At 33.0% G+C, this 19113-nt stretch overlaps 1 protein-coding gene and 1 pseudogene across 2 annotated transcripts; one reads left to right on the plus strand and one right to left on the minus strand.

The window, feature by feature from the left end:
- The first annotated feature begins 792 nt into the window (after positions 1-792).
- Positions 793-4364, plus strand: LOC143555165 (protein HLB1-like). The gene is made up of 13 exons (XM_077044775.1): positions 793-1103; positions 1768-1884; positions 1976-2045; positions 2123-2236; positions 2324-2407; positions 2487-2537; positions 2621-2650; positions 3127-3255; positions 3327-3455; positions 3524-3559; positions 3641-3760; positions 3847-3993; positions 4245-4364. The coding sequence occupies exons 1-13, from the start codon at positions 793-795 to the stop codon at positions 4353-4355; spliced, it is 1449 nt and encodes a 482-aa protein (XP_076900890.1). The 3' UTR covers positions 4356-4364.
- LOC143555154 (metal-nicotianamine transporter YSL1-like) lies at positions 4364-8236 on the minus strand (annotated as a pseudogene). Its single transcript, XR_013139155.1, has 7 exons — positions 7782-8236; positions 7506-7675; positions 7354-7448; positions 7134-7271; positions 6448-6634; positions 5489-5603; positions 4364-5404 (listed from the first exon to the last, which is right to left on the minus strand). The product of XR_013139155.1 is annotated as a metal-nicotianamine transporter YSL1-like (transcript).
- Between the last annotated feature and the right edge of the window lie 10877 nt (positions 8237-19113).

Here is a 19113-nt window from a genome sequence, read left to right on the forward strand (position 1 = left end):
AGAAAACAAAACCAAGAAAACCAAATATATGATTCAGTTCAGTCTTTTGTTTAATCAGTTATTGCGCCAAGATTTTGATCCCCCCGTTTAGTGAGTCGTGGCACCTACCTTATGTTTAGCCATATTAGTTTAAGTGAAAAGCCAAATAGAGAGTTTTGCATGTGCCTGCTTTAGTAAGAGTAAGGAAGAAGTTTAAAAGCGTACTTGCTTTAACAACGTTAAGAGGTTCCTTCAGCGGTTCAGCTTTAGGTCTCGGTTCGGGTGCTTTTCATGATTGTGGTCACCAGCTTCTGACTCCTTGCCTTTGTATACCTCGCACGAGGCTAGGGTCACTTAGTCGATGCCAACCCCTTTTACTGATGCCTGACGCTTGATGCTCGCTGTTCCTTGAGACATACATTATAATAATGAAGGATTTTGATCAATACAAATTAAATTAACGTGCTAACTATACGAATCAAATAGTGTAATTATAGTGTAGTGTAATTACTTACATAATTACATACTTGATTCACAAAGTTAGCACGGTAATTTAATTTGTACGTTAACTTTCCCTTAATAATGAAAACTGTAGCGTTTTTTTTATTTATTTATTTTTATGTGTTTTTACTTATAATAAATATACATGTGATGACTACTACATATTTTGGTGACGCATAAGGTTTACGTATCCAAATATGGGAAAGACTCCATGCTACGTTACCATCATCATTTCATAACATCTACCACCAGCATTAATAAATCTCACTACACAAACAACCGTTTCAATTCCGTTGATCCAACATTAATACAATGTCTACAAACAACAACACTCATCAGCCGGAACTGCAAAACGGACCCAGAAAACCCGATCCAGATTCCAAATTCCAACCACAACCAGACGCTCCCATCAAACCGTCTCCGGAAGACAACATCGATACTCGCTCGCTCAACCTCACTCCACCCGTTGTTAATAATAATAATAATGATAACGATAAGAATAATAATACGCTACAGAAAGACCAGGCTAGACAAACAGTCACTATGAGAGAATTGCTCAAGGAATTGGAGTGCGGCTATACCAATGACAACAATTCTCCTTCCTCCACCACGCCTCCGAGCAGGTCACACCTTTTGCATGATTTCATTAAGGTTTTACTGGTTCGTAATGTAATGGTTCGGTTCGGTTTGGTTTTAATTTCAACGAAACATGTATCTTTTACTAGGCCTGTAAATGAACCGAACGAACACGAACAAGGGCTGTTAGTGTTCGTTCATTTGACTTTAACGAGCATTTGACTTTAAACGAGCGAACACTTGATCAGACAGATATTTGTGTTCATGCTCGTTCGTTAATTTAAAATCTAAATGAATAGTTCACGATAATAAATGAACATAATTGAACAAACATAAAGGGGCATGCATGAACAAATATAAAGCCTTAGATATGTGATTCATCCAAAAACGAACATTCACGAACATAAATGAAAGAACGAAATATGTGTTCATGTTCATTCGTTTAATTAAAATGAACATAAACAAACTGTTCAAACTATTAGCAGCAGTTTGGTTTGGATTGGTTTTAGGTGATAAAAAAAGTTGTTACTACTTACTAATGATTTGCCTCATGGTTTGATCTAAAAACTGTCAAAACCGGACTGTGAACACCCCTAATAGTTATCATATTGCGTTTGGATTCATCATGTAAAGATTTATACAATGTTGAATTTCTATTCAAACTGCATAGATTTAATACTGACATGTAGTTTTCACTTTTCTGCACTTTAGTCAAGAAAGCAAACAACAGAAAGAACAAAATAGTGTTGTCATGGCCTTTATCAATAGTATCACAAGCTCAGATGGCGGACAATCAAGGAAACGAATGCTCAAATTTGCTGCAAGAAGGTAATAAATAATAATTACTGTGTTGCTCATATAATGATTGAATAGGACTCAGTTAGCACTTTAGTTACTAAAAACTTATGCATGTTTTCAGATATGCAAATGCCATTGAAAACAATCCAGATGATTATGATGCACTTTATAATTGGGCACTTGTTCTTCAGGTGTTACGTGTTGCTGCACTACATTTGATATAATTACAATGAGATTCATGTTAAAATTTGATTGCTTTTATCTACAGGAATGTGCAGATAATGTTATTTCAGACGCTGATTCGCTTACTAAAGATGCCTTGCTTGAAGAAGCCTGCAGAAAATATGATGAAGCTACTCAGTTAAACCCTGCACTGCATGATGTATGCATTTCTCTTGAATGATGAAATGATGTGATTATGATTTATGAATTATGATTATGTTTTAAGTTTTTTCATGTCTATTTTCAGGCTTATTATAATTGGGCTATTGCCATAGCAGATCGAGCCAAACTGCACGGTCGCACGAAGGAAGCTGAAGCATTATGGAAACAGGTTACAGTTACACTTTTAAACCTTTTTTTTTTAATAATAAAACAGAAGCAATGTGTATTTTCTTCTCTTAATAATGCAGGCAGCAAAGCATTATGAAAAAGCAGTTCAACTAAACTGGAATAGTCCTCAAGTAACCACGAAAACAATTCGCTTTGAATAATAATATATTTTTGTATATAATCACTTAGCAGTTAGCAATTCTTTACATTTCAGGCTCTCAACAACTGGGGACTTGCTTTACAGGTGCCTGGAAAATATTACATGCTTTATTCTAAAACTTCTCATATAATCCCTAATCATTGATATAATTTAGAGTAAATTACATTTTTCGTCATTTAAGTATATATCAGTTTGCAGATTGTGTCCTTAAGTGATTACAAAAAACTTCCTTTATTTGAAAAACTTGTAACACATTACGTCCTTTCTACTAACTGGTTTTAAAAGTTATGTTAACTTTTAACAAAATGACTATTTTGCCCTTATTCACGAAATCTTTTGTTCTTTAGGTGTAAGGGCAAAATAGTATTTTTAAAAAGTTATCAAGACTTTTAGCACCAGTTAGCGGAAAGGACGTAATGCGTTTTACAAATTTTCAAATAAATGAAGTTTAAGGACACAATCTGCAAGTCGGTATATCCTTAAATGACAAAAAATGTAATTTTCTTTATATATAGTTATGGTCATACAGATATTAATTAAGTCAGCAATGAACATTGCAGGAACTGAGTGCGATTGTCCCCGCACGAGAAAAACAGACGATAGTAAAAACTGCCATCAGCAAGTTTCGTTCTGCAATACAGTTGCAGTTTGATTTCCATAGAGCAATTTACAACCTTGGCACTGTTCTGGTCATATCATATATCACTAAGTTTTATACGAGTGTATGAAATCGTTAACATGATTATTCATTTTTCTGCAGTATGGATTAGCAGAAGACACATCAAGAACCGGAGTACTCGTTATTGGAAACGAGATTTCATCAAATGAGTTATACAGTCAATCTGCTATCTATGTTGCAGCTGCTCATGCATTGAAACCAAATTACTCGGTTACTATCTTTTATTTATATGCTTTCAAAATATTATTAATCTTAACTTTTAAGTTTATTAATCACAGGTTTACGCCAGTGCATTGAAGCTTGTGCGGTCTATGGTCAGTAAACTTGATTACATTAATAAAAAGTATTAATAAAAGTATAGATTACGTTTAACGAATAATCAATTGTTATTGCAGCTTCCTTTACCATATGTAAAGGTTGGATATCTTACAGTTCCTCCAGTGGAGAATCCGGTGGCCCCGCATTGTGATTGGAAGCGGTCTCAGTTTGTTTTGAACCATGAAGCACTCCAACAGGTGTCATTCTGTTATTCATATTTTTCTGATGATTTTAAATTTTAATTGTGATTGTTGGTTGTTTAATGATTTGTTATTTGTTTTAGATCCTTGATGATGAAGAAAAAACTAATGACAGACCAACTATCAGAGTTGACATTCCGGATGTTGTCTCAGTAACAGTCTCCTCGGATTTGACTTTACCGCCCGGTCCTTCCATCAGTATTTATACGATTCATGGACCAATCTTCTTGGTATTCATTTTGTGAAGTTTAAGATTTAATAATGCTAATCCTCAAAATATCGTCACAAAAATTTAAAAGGGTTTGCTATTCAAGAGGGGGTTGCGGCGCAGCTTGTTCCCCGTTTGCCTGCCAATTTATTGTAATCGTTTTGAGTTTAATGAAAGCCGGTTTTTTTCTAAAAAAAAATTAAAAGGGTTAAAACAGAAAAATGATGAAACTTTGCAGACTAAACTTTTAAAAAAACATTGTTTTCTCCTCAGGTTGCAGATTCATGGGAATACTTGGACTCATGGCTTGATGCGCTAAGGCTAGTTTACACGATATATGCACGGGGTAAGACCGATGTTCTAGCGAGCATAATAACTAGTTAATGTGTCCGTATCTCAGACGATAATTTTTTATCAAACAATATTTGAAACCACTGATTTCATGAATTATATTGATATATGAAATGTATCATGTCATCTTATCAAAACTAATAACAAATTAATCCTAATTCAAGAAGCTAAAAACTTCATACAAATGGGCGGTTTTATTTTAGCCAAAGCGAGAACCGAAGCTGGTAGGGACCACATGCCTTCGCCACATATCAAACCCGAAGCAACTGCGGGCACCATCGGCTCAGCCTCCTTTGCATTAACCTTGTGCCAAACAAACACAACCAAACTCCCAATACACATATCTATCGCAAAATAACCGCCGACCAAAAATGGCACAGCCATACATATAGGCAACGGCATCCACTTTCCTATTTTTTCCGGTAACAAGTCTTTAATCATGTTAACCGCTACTGCAAAGGCAAAAAAGCCATAACATAACTGTAAACAATGTTTTGGCAAAGCTGAAAACCCTTGGACTCCAAGAATCGCTAAGTTTCTTTATATTAACGCGTACGGTGCCTTATATTCGCCATCAGGGTTTCCAATATCGAAAGCTTTGTAGAACAAAAAGAAGCTTAAAGGTGACACAATGCACCCGATAGCCGTACCAATTGCTTGACTTACAAGCATGGTTCTAGGAGAAGTCAAAGTGAGTTGACCTGTTTTCAAGTCATGCATAAGTATGCAAGAAACCGAAACAACCGACTTAACCAAACCACACCCTGCCATTCCCGCCACCACACCATCCTTTTTCCCTGCCAATGCTGCCATCATGAAAAGCCCGATTTTACCATAATTGTAGGCCATGTTAACGTCGGTCAACCCGGCTCCATACGCATTACAGAAGGCTAAAGATGGCGTGAATATATAGGCTATGATTACATAATACCATTTGACCTCAGGAAACATTAAGGGTAACACGATTACTGCAATGAGGGCGAAGATAACGTATCCCGTTCCTCCAATCGACATCGGTATGGTTTCTCTAGTGAAAATTTCATTTTGTCTTTGCTCTTCTTCAGTAACCTTCTTTTCTATAACTACAGTTACAAAAACAAGACATGTTAAGGTTATTTAACCAAATAAGCAAACAAGAAAAGTTAACACGTCTGTTAATAATTAACCTGAATTTACGGTTTTCGTCTTCTTTCTTCCATGAACACTTCTGGATGTGATATATAGTATCTTGGTGAAGTTGTATAGCCCATCACCAAGGATTAAAGCAATAGAAATGAAGGCCTGCCAACACAAGTAAACCGTTCGGTGAGAAGTCTGTTTATTAAATAAACGAACGGATATGACAAAAAAAAAATTGTTCATTCAGTTAAATAAATGAGCATGAACACATGCCTCATTCGTCTATTTATGTTTGTTTATTTAATTTAATAAAGTTATAGAACAAAGTCTTGGGTAGTCGACTAACGAAGGAACAAGAACACATTCATTTTATTCCTTTGTTTTTGTTCATTCACGTTCATTTAGAATATTAACGACTAACAAGCGAACGAACACAAGCATGTTAAATTTCTTAACAAACAAGCATGAACAAGAAAACCCTTTTGTTTAGCAGTTCGTCTTATCAAAACAACAATGCTATATATTTAGGTTAGTCTATATAAACTGAGTTATGGTTAGATATTAAATAGAACACGAGATGCCACCAAGTTAGGAACTTGTTTATCAAGAGTCAAACCAAGTTAGGGTTTGAGATATTGTAAATTTGTAATAAGTTTTTTAGAGTTATATTTTCTGATTAATAAACGAGAGTCAGTCGTTTAGTTCGTGTTTGATTATCGATCGGGACTTGAGGAGTTGAGGGTAGTCGACTAACATACGAACAAGAACATTCATTTTATTCCTTTATTTTTGTTCATTCACGTTCATGTGAATATTAACGACTAACGAGCGAACAAACACAAACATGTTAAATTTCTTAACAAACAGGCATGAACAAGAAAACCCTTTGTTTAACAGTTCGTGTTCGTTCGGTTTCAAGTTAAAAAACACAAACACGGTCATTTACGTTTGTTCGATTTGTTTAAAGGCCTTGCGAAATAAATAAGTGAAAGTGAAGCAGCATGACCTTTTAACCATTTAAGCTTTTCATGCTACTTTCAGGCAAACCAGGAGGAAACCAGTCACCCTTTTTTCCAATCAGTGGCCACATTATACCCCATGAAATTACTGCTCCAAACAACAATGATAAGTTGACAATGTGAGGGCAAATCATCCCAGTTCCCACATAAGTCATGCTAAAGTCAAAGTAAAACCTGTGATCAACAAGTATTAATAATAATAATAATAATAATAATAATAATAATAATAATAATCAATGTTGTAAAACTCACTAGCCAGTCCCTAGGCGGCCGACCCCCTTGTAGGGAGTACTCGGCTTGCACTCGGACATAATAAATATAATATAAAATAATTATTGGATATTATATGTATGCTAAGACACAAATAATTCACTTCAAATATGCATAATTCATATGAAAAAAAAATCATAATTAAAAAATTCATGTTTTGTTGTTATTTTTAACTTTTTACTAAGAAAAAAAATTGGTGGCCGAGTAATCCCGAGTATTCCGACTTTTGACCGAGTTGGATCTTGGCGAGTAATGATGGCCGAGTTGGGAAAAAGCGGCAAGGTTGATGTCCGAGGACCTTGGAATCACCGATTCCAAGGCCTTGGAATCCGACTTTTACAACACTGATAATAATAAACTTGCTTGTTTTATAAGCAACAATTAATTAGCAGCATTCCCATACATATTCTTCCAAGCTTCCAATCCAAAAGTGGGAAACTGAGCAAATCCACAATCTCCTTCTTTTCCTGTAAAAAACCATTGAAAAAATCCCCATAGAAAACTTGCTGAGAAGTACTTTGCAAATCCCTTCACTTGTTTCCTATAATAATCAAAATATTCAAAAAAAAAAAAATTCATGAGGTGCCAGACTAATATTACAAATGCTTGGTTTAGTTAAATACTTCGCGATATCGTCTCCTTGACTATGAAATCCGTTAATAAGAACTCCGGTCGCCATCCCGCTTGGAAATACTAACTTATAGTCAACTATTAAAACCTGTGGTTAACCAAATTCAATTCATTAATCAATCTTTAAATATTATTAATAGTAGACCAGAAAGATTAAGATGATATACCTTTCGAAGCGGCCGATAAAGCAGACCAAGAAAGAGTATCCCATCATCCAGCCAACCCCGGGTTCTTTGCAAGTCCCTGGAGAACTTGCCCCGCCGGCTAACTCGTATGTTTTCTTGTTCAGTCCCAGTAAATATGACCCATATCCACCTACATATTTGTCACCAAAACAATAAGCATAACTATATATTTTTGTAAAAAAACTTGTAGAATTTGTAAGAAACAAATACTTAAAAAAGCTGAATAATTAGCAAACCTCCAATGGCAATGCTGTAGCAGGCAACAGAACATGTCTGGATCATAGTATTCTCATATCTGGTGAATGGAACAGTGGCGATCCCAGATTTTTGGAGCATCTTTGTCCAAGTTCTCATGAACGCAAACGCAAGTAGTGCAGCCGAAACATTCATATTAGGTGTCATCCCAGTTGTAAGATTCAACTTCTTGGCTATGATACTATAAACACGGGTTATAATAACACTCGCTACGATCCCACGAACAGTTATTTGTTTTGTCCATGGTTGCAGCCTTCTTGAACCCACTAACTGATGACCACTATAACTACTACCATCATCACAATCATTATTATTATTATTATTATTATTATTATTATTATTATTATTATTATTATTATGATTCTTTTCTTGTTCTTCTCTTTTGCTTTCAATTTCTCCATTCTTATTCATTTCTATGTTCATCATGTATTCTACATCAACAAATGATCAAAGTTAAACAACACATAAAAAATAATCTAAGTTTCAATATTGTATAATCTGTCACACATAATATGCCTTTTATGCTCCAATAACGCTTTTCAAAACGCCTGCCACGTGATTCTAGAGGTTATTATTTCCGTTTGAGCAATGAATTTGTTCCGTTGAGTTGACACTCTTGATGTTACTTGCTCTTGTATTGTTTTCCATTTCCATGGATGTTGGTTGTTATAATTGAGATGGGATGTCTTGTTTTGTTATTGATATGAAAGGAGTGGCAATAGTATTTGAAGCATGTTACTTTGCAACTTAGTACCCTATACTTTCATTTGCTTGGTATTTTGAATGTGACATTACATCCTTTGTTTGGTTCAAAATGCAGTAAATAGTTAACTATTGTTAATATTTGGATCTTTTAAGGTCTCAAGTTTGAAATATTATTTTGTCCGGGGTAATCTAATAGCAAACCTGCCGTCCGAAGACCCACTGCAGTAGAACCCGATTGGCAGGGGCGGACCCACATGGTGTGGATCGGGGTCCCGGGACACCAATGTTTTTTAAAAATTTATTAGAAGCGGTATATTAAATTTTTTGAGAACCCCATAAGATTTAATACTTGGAACCCATACTATTAATGTTGATGTGGTCTGGTAGAAAGTCCCTTGTTTTATCTTTGAAAGGTCATGGGTTCAAGTCTTATAAGGCTCAGTTTTGGGTTTTTTGTGTTAATTTTTAGTGTTAATCAATCATTTGATTGCTAATGTTGCAATGATAACTTTGGAAACATTCAAACACCTCTAAAATACATATCATTGTTTTCAACTTTATGCATGGTTTTCTTTAGAAACATTCAAACACTTTAAAATATCAGTTTTATTTTTCACTAGTTTAAGTTAATGGTTTTCAACACATGCTTATGAAAGGGTGGATCTAGGTTCTATCTCAAAAATGTTTAAGAAAGGGAAAACAAAGTGTTTATGTGTCAACCCGACCCATTTTGACCCGTTCAGGTAGTGATGATTGAAAAGAAAGTTTTATTATGATATTGTTTTTTATTATGTTCTTCGCCTCGACCCGACCTGAACAACGACCGACCCGAAAAATTTGAACACCGAAAATATGGGACCCCATTGGCAAAAAATCCTGGGTCCGCCACTGCCGATTGGGATCAGTTTTGAACTTGAGACCTTGCAGCCTTCTGCTCAAATCTTCATTTTCCCTTCAATATCAGTTAAGTTAAAGCTCATTGGCGGATTAAGTGCAATAGACCTTGTAAATGCATTCAATATCTTTTATTCTGAATTTTATAAATAAATACTAGTTAAAAATTACTGTTAATATTTTCTTTTGCTATTATTAAAATCTTTAGAGCTTCTTTTAGTAACAGAAATATTCTCTTTCACTATACAAGTGCTTTTACTACAACTCTTATCATTCTCTGTTTAAGAATAATTTTGTTTAATGGTACCTTATATGCAACCTATATATCCAGTAAAAAAATTCATTTTGTCTAATTCTTATTGGTTCCATTCACTAATTCCCAAATATATCTGGTAACCTTAGAATTTATTATCATTTAAATAATTTAAAATTAAATTCAAAATACCTTTGTAACTTCAAAATTTATTACCATTTATTACTATTTGTAGTATATGTATTAATTTTAAAAATTTGTCACTACTAAAAGTTGGTACTATATAATAATTATTGGTACTATATGATAATTATTTCTTGCGTTCTCTACACGTGAGTCTAGAACCTTTTAATTTATCATCTTTTCTCAAGTTACTATGATAGGCTTGTAAGATCTTCAGGTTGGATCATCATACATGCAACGCCCTCCTTGTTCTAGAGCTCCATTATAATATATATGTTGTATATAAACAACAAAAAGTTTTTGTTGTAACTGAAAATTCGGTTTTCAAAAAAAAAAAACTAGCCTTCGGTTAATGCTTCGGTTCGGTTTTTCTGTTCGTTTTTCGGTTAATTTGGTTTCGGTTCGATTAATTCGTTTTTCTGCTCACCCTTGCATTCTACTATGTAACTTCATTTTTTGTAAGTTTATGATTTTCAATACTCTCTTTCCGTATGGATATGAATTGCAATTATAAATCATGTTGTCGTCTCAAAAACGTATTCAAAAACATCTTGTCGTTTTAAATGGCATGTGTGTGCTCGACGATTTCTATATAATGGAGTTGGATATTTGAGAACTCACCTAAGTTATGAAAGTTATGAGAACTCAAAATAACCGTATTTAATAATATTTTAAAAAAATATTCCTGATATGCATTATATGTAAGTTACATACATGAAATAATTAAAAAAATACGTAAATTTATTTTGGGCATAAGTGTAAGGAATATGTAAATGCCCGTAACAATTACACAAATCACATTATTTAGACATATATGTAAAGGTTCGCTACACATATTTCAATAGTTGATCCGCGTATTTTTTTTTCGTCGTGTAAATCACATATTATGTGTGAATTTTTTTAATAAAATTATTGTAAAATAAGTTCTCTCGAGTTCTCACAAGTCACAACTCAATTTAGTTCTCAAATAATCTCATTCATATATTACACACATACACACACACAAATATACACACACATACATACATACATACATACATATTATATAATGAATAAAAATCTCATGTCACGTGTCAATTTCATATTGTTTCTCATCATTTGTTCTTGCCTTTTCCCTCTTATTTAATACACTTGCATCTTTTTAATTAGTGATTTATTTAAAATAAACTAATTTTATAACATATTTATATTAAATTATCCCTTCTTTAAAGAATTTTGAAATTTAATTATATAAATTTTAGTTTCAATCAACTAATAAACAAAGTCATATGGCATTAGATAGTAATTATTGCATTTTTTATATTTAATCATATATCAGTTTTACTTATTTTTTAACCTTTTAGAAATCATTAGTATATATAATCTATTTTACAATCTTTTAGATGTACATAAAAAATTGATAATTTTATGTATTGATGTATAATATGTGGGTTCTAAGCTAATGCAAGAACAAATGAAAGGAGTAGATAGAAATAAAAACCCATATAGTGAATGAATGTGCCATTCATGTCATGTGAAGTTGTTCTGATAGTAATGGAATATGATAAAATAATAATTATAATTTATAAAAAATAAAAATAGTGAAAGTGCAAAGGCCCATTAAAAATGGTGACCTCACAAATGGTGGGTGGCCTATGGCTAATGGCATGGAGGCCAAGAAAGATTGTTCAGTTTGGAAGGCTATGATTTCGAGTTCAAAAGTGGGCGTCGAATATTTACTCCACACGCCCCCACATTCTACATATCACGTTGCGTACGATAATGATATTTTACCATTTATATTTCTTATTATATCTTTTTTCTTATTTATTAATTATATACCAACGTTCATAAAAATATAGTGTTTGCATCGACAATGTAATGACAATGTAAGATAAACGGGAACCAAGTCGTTTAAAAATCGCATTCATAGATTTGGGGGTCTTATTGTTACTGTTCATGGCCCGTTGAACACGAAAAGTTGCTCTACGACCTCAAGTACAAGGAGACCTAAAGTATTAAACGTGAAAGGTATAAATACGTGCTGGTTGTCAAGATACTTTTTTTATATGTTTGGTAACTTTGCCAAAAAAAAAAAAGAAAAAATTAACACAGTTTGGCCAGACTTAACACTACTGCCCAAACCCACAAGAGCAGAAACCCATGTCAGATCTACACGCACGTGCATCCCTCCCATCCATTCCAAAATCAAAATGTCAAATGGTCTAATTGCTGGCATTTCTTTTAATGGGTCGGTTAAGAAATTCGCAGTTGCTTCTTTCTTAACATAAATCCCGTCACGTCTAAATATGCCAAAAAAAAAAGAACATCCCTAACAAAATTGTGAAAATTGTGTCGATACTTAAACCTGATAGCTCTCTACAATGTACTGCATGCTCAGCAAATGAGTCCAATAAGAGCATATTTTATTAACCGGAAAATATGTTGGTCTAACCTATATATAAAAATATCAAAAGAAAATTTTTGAACGTGTGCTGCTCATAAACATTAAAAACAGTTTTCTAATTGTCTACCGATCATGTCAATTCCCTAGTGACTAAAAACGTAATATATTAAAATAACTAGTATTATTACCTGCGCGCTGCGGCGGACGTGTTAAAGCATGAAAAGGGTCAAGTTTACATTCCATGTTCGAATGCGCAGAAAGTTCAACATGCAACAAACACCTGAATGACCTTATTCAATGATGAAATCTTAAAATGATATTTCCATGGCCTCGAATTATAAGATAATCCTACTAATGGCGTGTAAACCAAAGGAGCAAACAGAAGTATAAAAATAATAGAAGACGCTAATCATCACTAAAGTATATGATACAAACAAAAAGAGCACACATACAATGAACAATGCTTATATGTATAAAAATTATTTTCGAAGGGACTTATATGTACAAAAGAAATTAAAGTTTTAACTACTCATATGAAAAGTTAACTCCTCTACACACATGTATAAAAGTAATTGGTTAGTGTTTATGAAAAGTAATTTTTTTGAGATAACTAGAGTTTTTTACAAAGCAAGTGTAGTTATAAAAAATATTTACCAGACAGGGGTACTTTGAAAAATAATTCCCAAAATGGATGTTTTCTAATTTAATGTTTAAAATCAATTAAAAAAAAAAACTCAACCAACTCCATCTTCTCCAACAATAACCCTAACAATTGAAATTAAAGAATACCCACACTTGAAATAAGAATTAGTTGGCAAAGACTTAATAATTAACGCCCAACAAATCGTTTCATATGAAGAAGACATTTGATAATCAAACATTCAAATCAATTAAAACCACATATGAATACAATCAAATATTTTTGTGAATCCCACAACTTGCACTGACGGTCGTGAACAGCCGGAATAACAAAAACGTGTGTCGCCGTGAACCGTCATTGAAAGCCGCCTGACCGCCGGATTCGAAATCGACGTTCGCAGTGGCGCAGCAGTGAACAGCCGGAAGAACACAAACTTGTCGCCGCCGTGAACCGCCATTACAGCCGCCTAAACGGCCAAAATCAGAATCGAGGCTTGCAGTGACGTTGCGTGAACCACCGGAATTCATAATCAAGTTTCCAGTGTCAGTTTTGAATTAGGGTGACAAGTTAATCAGGGTAACTATAGGAGAAGATGAAGTAATGAGAGTGTTTTAATTGTTTTTGAACATTAAATTAGAAAACACCCATTTTGAGAATTATTTTTCAAAGTACCCTCATTTGGTAAATATTTTTTCTAATTACACTTACTTGGTTAAAAACTCGCATAAGATAGAAAAGAAACAAAATGTTTATACATAAAAAGATGAGGATTTTTAATCCAATCAATACACTTAATACTATTTTTTTTCCTCTCTATATCTTATCCAGGAAAACGAGGAATAAGTAAGAATTAAAGTTCGAGTTCATTAAATTGGTTTGTTTTTAAATTCGATTGAGTTGGTTCGATTTGGGTTAAGTGAAAATTTAGTTTATTTTAATATTTTAATTGTTTATTTGAGTTTAAGTTAAATATGTTTATTATTTAATAAAATTTGATTAGATTTGGGTTACTTGTTTGTCAAGTTTTGATTAGTATAAATAAAGGGTCTAGAAGTAATTGTAATGTGTGGTTTTGATTATTAATAATATTAAAAGAGGTCGTGGGTTGTGTTTTCTCATAAAATATCATGTTCTTGATCCAATTCATCCAACATAATATATAATAAAATTTATATCTAATTCGAATTTCAATTTAGATCAAATCGAAAATCATAAATTCATATTTGACAAGAAATCTAGATTCGAATCGGTAGGGCCGTCTCTGATAATTCTTAAAAAAATGGGCCTCTAAAATATAAACTCAATAACTCTCATATATAAAATAAATTATACGATGATAATTGTGAAACAATAAACAAAACGAAAGTATATTAGCAAAATATTTTATAAATATTTAAACGAACCGTGAAGTTGTCCTACCACTTTTAATTTTAAACTAAATAGTTTTTTCTTTAAATATGAATAAAAATTATGACTATTAACGTAAGATTAATAAGAATTCGGCTCATGACATAGTAACTTTTATTGAACATGAAAAACAAATGAAAATAGAAAAAATTAGAGAGTATAAATGAGATGTAAGATTTGAATTTGGGCAACTCAGTATTAATGGAGGAGTATTTACCAGTTGAGCCAAATTAAAACTACTTAGCTACATAGTTTACATTATATATACATATATACAAACGTGTCAACTTTTTCTAGGCCTCATCAACCGGTAGGCCTTGGGCCGTCGCCCTCTCTACCCGCCCCTCTGGACTGGGCCTACGAATCGGTTTTGAATTTTGATTTGAACATTAAATTCAACAGTTTTTGGAGTTCGATTAGAATAACGAACACCAACCAAAATACGAGTCAAGACAACTAAACAAGATGACACCATTTTTCATCACGAGCTAGCATTACATACAAATCAATTAATAAACATTTATAAAAGTCTACTATCCGAATAAACCTCGCAATCATGGTCCGTGTTAAGAGGTTTGAAATGTCGATCGACTTAGGACAAGCCTCGTAAATATCTTTGGACTTATCCTATGACACTAGTTGTGTCACAGGGACATCAAATGGAGACATTGCTATCCACACTTCAATTATTACTTCAGTTGTCCCCGCATGTTAATCAATAGATAGAGTTATTGTTCCTTTTAACATCAAAGGTTGTTTTGTGGACATTTGGTTTTGCTATTATATATATATATATATATACTAAAAGACAAACTAGGCTACACTTACATAATCCTACTATTCATGAAAGTTATAAGTAATTAAGCTTGGTGCAGAAGCTCTTACATCATACTATTTATGAAAGTTATAAGTAATTAAGCTTGGCGCACAAGCTATTACATCATAGCATATGATTTGTTATATGTGTGGAACAGGAATTTGTCACTTATTTTTTTGACTTTTTGTTCTCTTTGGGAGTTTGGTGAGTAGTTTTTTAAGAACTACAAATACAACTTTGTTTTATCATTAATGTTATTTAAATAGTTAATGAATGTACGCCAACACTATTAGTATTATATAATATAATACTACATATTAAAATTGAATTTTGGCCGTGTCATTTTTTAGTGCAGCTACGGTAATAAGCATAACCGTTAATCAAATTCCTGTCAACTCACTTATGTAACGTCTGTGACCGACAGCGCTCAGGTTTTGCCGACCAACACTGCAACGTCCGGGACCGACAACGTTGAGGGTTGACGACTTTTTTGTTTTAGTCTGGTATCATAACGAATGTACCGAAACTGACTAACATATATGTATATTTATATTATTTTCTTTCTTTATGCAAACATTTTTACTTATAGTTTTTTAAACAAAAGGCGTAATTAAATTTAGAATCAACTAAAAAATGTAAAATAAAAGCATGCTTAATTTCAGATAATTAAAATAACTAAACGTATTTGTATCTTAGTCCAAATGGTTTGACTATGGGTCAATTTTTTGTTTTTCTTTAAAAGCAATTTTATATATAAAGGCCTTTTTTTATTCACAGAGGGCCCTCATGGTCCTATGCATTCTCAGAGACGACCCATCATAAACAAATCCCAACTGCAGGCGCAACGCGCCAGGTAAAGCGCTAGTTTCTGCTAATTACAACAATGATCCGATGAGTTTGTTACTTTAATTTTATCAAACATATAATTAATAATAATATTATGTTTTTGGAGTCAAGTAATTCTACAAACAGGAACACAAATAAGAAAGATGAGAATTGTAGTCACACAAAAAAACTCATTAAAAAAAACATAACTCAAAATTTAATAAAAAATGAGAAAAGTAAAAATACAAAAATGTTTTTAGCGTTTTCGTCGCTCTCGAAAAAAATAATAAAAAATAAACACACACACACACACAATGTTGAGTGAAAAACATCATTGCATCTTTTTGTTTATCATTGGGTTTTGTGTTTGTTTTAATTACTAATTGTGTATTTTTTTCTTAATATTTGTGTTATATAATCAATATTTTGTTATATTTTGTTCGGCATTGTGTTATATTTTACGATCTATTGTGTTTTTTTAGTTATAATTGTGTCTTTTGTTCATTTTCGTCATTGTGCCTTTGATCTCGGCATTGTGTCTTTTCGTCATTTTTTTTAACAGGAATGATGGGGGAAACATTTTAGTTTTTTAATTTTTTTCGTTTTTTATTTATATTTTGAGTTATGATTTTTTTATTAATTTTTTTGAATTTATTTTTAAGGGGTTTTTTGTGGTCACAAATCCTTTTTACACTTCTCATTTTTGTTTCCCTTTGTATTTTAACTTTACCCTATGTTTTTGTAACAACTTTAATGCAATTGGTTGCCGAGGAACTCCGAAAAACTTACCACCAGCATACAACTCATCTTACCTAAGTTTGAATCCTAGAGCACCGGTGTTCTCTCCCATTAGTGACATATTGTTGGAATTGGACCTGGACCAATGGACCATCAGGAGGTTTCCATAAATTTTTGCCACATGCGTGATTCAAACTTGGTACGTCCATATTGCGTCACACTTAACCTGACTAGTATTTACCAACTGAACCAATGATCATTTACAGTAATACTATTACGTGGTTGGAGTACGTATGTGATTACAGATGTGAAGTTTTAGTTATACCTTTTGTGTTTAAGATATAGTTTATACCAAACGCACTAAAATATTAGATATGGAAAAGACTTATGGAATCTGATCGACAAAAGGGGGTTCATGGGGGTGCCGGATCTCTTTCATAATATCATTTTTATGCCTAATATTCATGATAGAGTCATCTCGACGCCATGGTCCACAACGTAGTGGAGTCCGTAAACGACACAAACTACACGTAAAATATTTGAGATTGGCTTATTAAAATTTAAAAGGAGTAGAGTTGAAATAAATTCAAGTCATGTTTAATTTTAGTTTATATAATATATATTATATATACTTACGTAGAAAATAATGTAATATATGTTATTTTATGTTATAAGACGGCATGTCGTGGACGGTAACACCGTCGGGCGGGATGCCCACATGGCCACCGACGTGGCAAGGCTTTTGCAGAGTTGGGGCGGTCAGCATGTGCGGTATATGGTTACCAGTGGAATGCTTGGATGGTGGCGACGGCAAGGGTGTTGTCATGCGCGGAGGTGAGGTGGAGGCCATACCGCTCCTGGGCGGTAAACACAACAACTGATCTAACTGTGTAATCGCATATAGATAAATAACAAACAACTTGAGCCCATACCAAAATAGGCTTGCAAAAGAACTTAGATCTCCATCTTTAGATATACAACTTGAAACGGAGCTAACTAACTTTTAAGCCCTTTTAACTTAAACGAGATCCACAAAATTCATTTATACCCTCGCATATAAACCAACACAAAAGTTCCGAGTTTTAAAGCTCAAAAAACTGTGGCATCATAACAAACTTTTTATGCTTGTGTTCCTTATATCTTTAAACTCATTGAAAAAGTGTTAAAATACTATGTAAACTTTAAAATAAATAAATAAATGATTATATATATATATATATATATATATATATATATATATATATATATAAGGACAACTTCGTTACTTTTTAGTTCTTGTACCGAAAGGGAAATCCACTTTCTATATTGCCATTTCTACTATATGTTCTATATCGATGCTGACGTTACAGATATAGAATAAAATCAACGGTCTAGATTGAAAAAACGTCACCTAAGGTTTAAAGATATTTTAGTAGATAGTAGACTTTGGAATCTCGCAACCATCCAAAAGAGAAGGTTACAAATTTCAAGTGATCAAAATTCGTGTTCCTTGATCATGATATTCTATTTTCTAAAGTAGCTTGGCTTTTAAAGAATATATACCATAGCCTTAACCCCACAAGGTGTGGTCCGTTATTTTATATTCTAACATTTTTCTTTGTATTCAATTCATTTATATCACACATAAGTTTAAGCGTATGTAAGTGGGATTCTCATGTAGCTTGGTAAAAGTACATCAACACTTGGTTTTTAATATACAAAGTTGTTACTATACAATACACATTCATTCATATACTGATACACTTAGCGGCGTCAACTGTTAGCACGACCCAAACTCAATATGAAAAAAAAAGGGTTTTGGGGGTTCGGGTTGACTTGCTAACATGTTTAATTACTTTAAAAAATTGTAATTATATTTTTAATTTGGGTTTTTTTCTTTTTTCATTTTCCATTTTTATGAAGATACACTAGTAATTTCAAATTCGTTTTCAAGAATTTTATTAATTAAAAAAAATATTCATATTACTCATTTATTCTATCGACTCTAAATTATATGAACTAGTGGTTAACCAGTTGCGCTTTGCGGCGTCGGTGATTGATGCAAACACACAACCGAAGAATAAAACGTTAAATTGGTGCTTCTAGCTTTGCGCGTTCGTAAATAGATGGGAAGGGGTGTTGTTTTTATTTAGTCAATTATATTTGTTAATATCGAACTCCCGGTGAAGCAGTATTTTCCCTATGAACATATATAGATGGCGAACATAGATTACAAACGTATGCTGAGGCCAAAAATTGATGCTTAAAATAACAAAGGACTAACCTTGCTAAAACTTATAAGGGGCCAAAATCTGATTATCAAAATACCAAGGATCAAACTTGAAAAACTCAAATACCAGGGACCAAAAAAGCACAAACACAAAGTACACTTTAATGTGCTTTTATATATAGGATAATTTTGTTTTTTGATAAATGGGTTAAACGAGTCTTGCTTAGGTTGACCCGAATTTATATGTGTGCGGGTT

Source organism: Bidens hawaiensis, unplaced genomic scaffold, assembly GCF_021521415.1.
Source record: "Bidens hawaiensis isolate Kalapana, Puna unplaced genomic scaffold, B.hawaiensis_p1.1 tig00018002_1, whole genome shotgun sequence".
NCBI lineage: Eukaryota > Viridiplantae > Streptophyta > Magnoliopsida > Asterales > Asteraceae > Bidens > Bidens hawaiensis.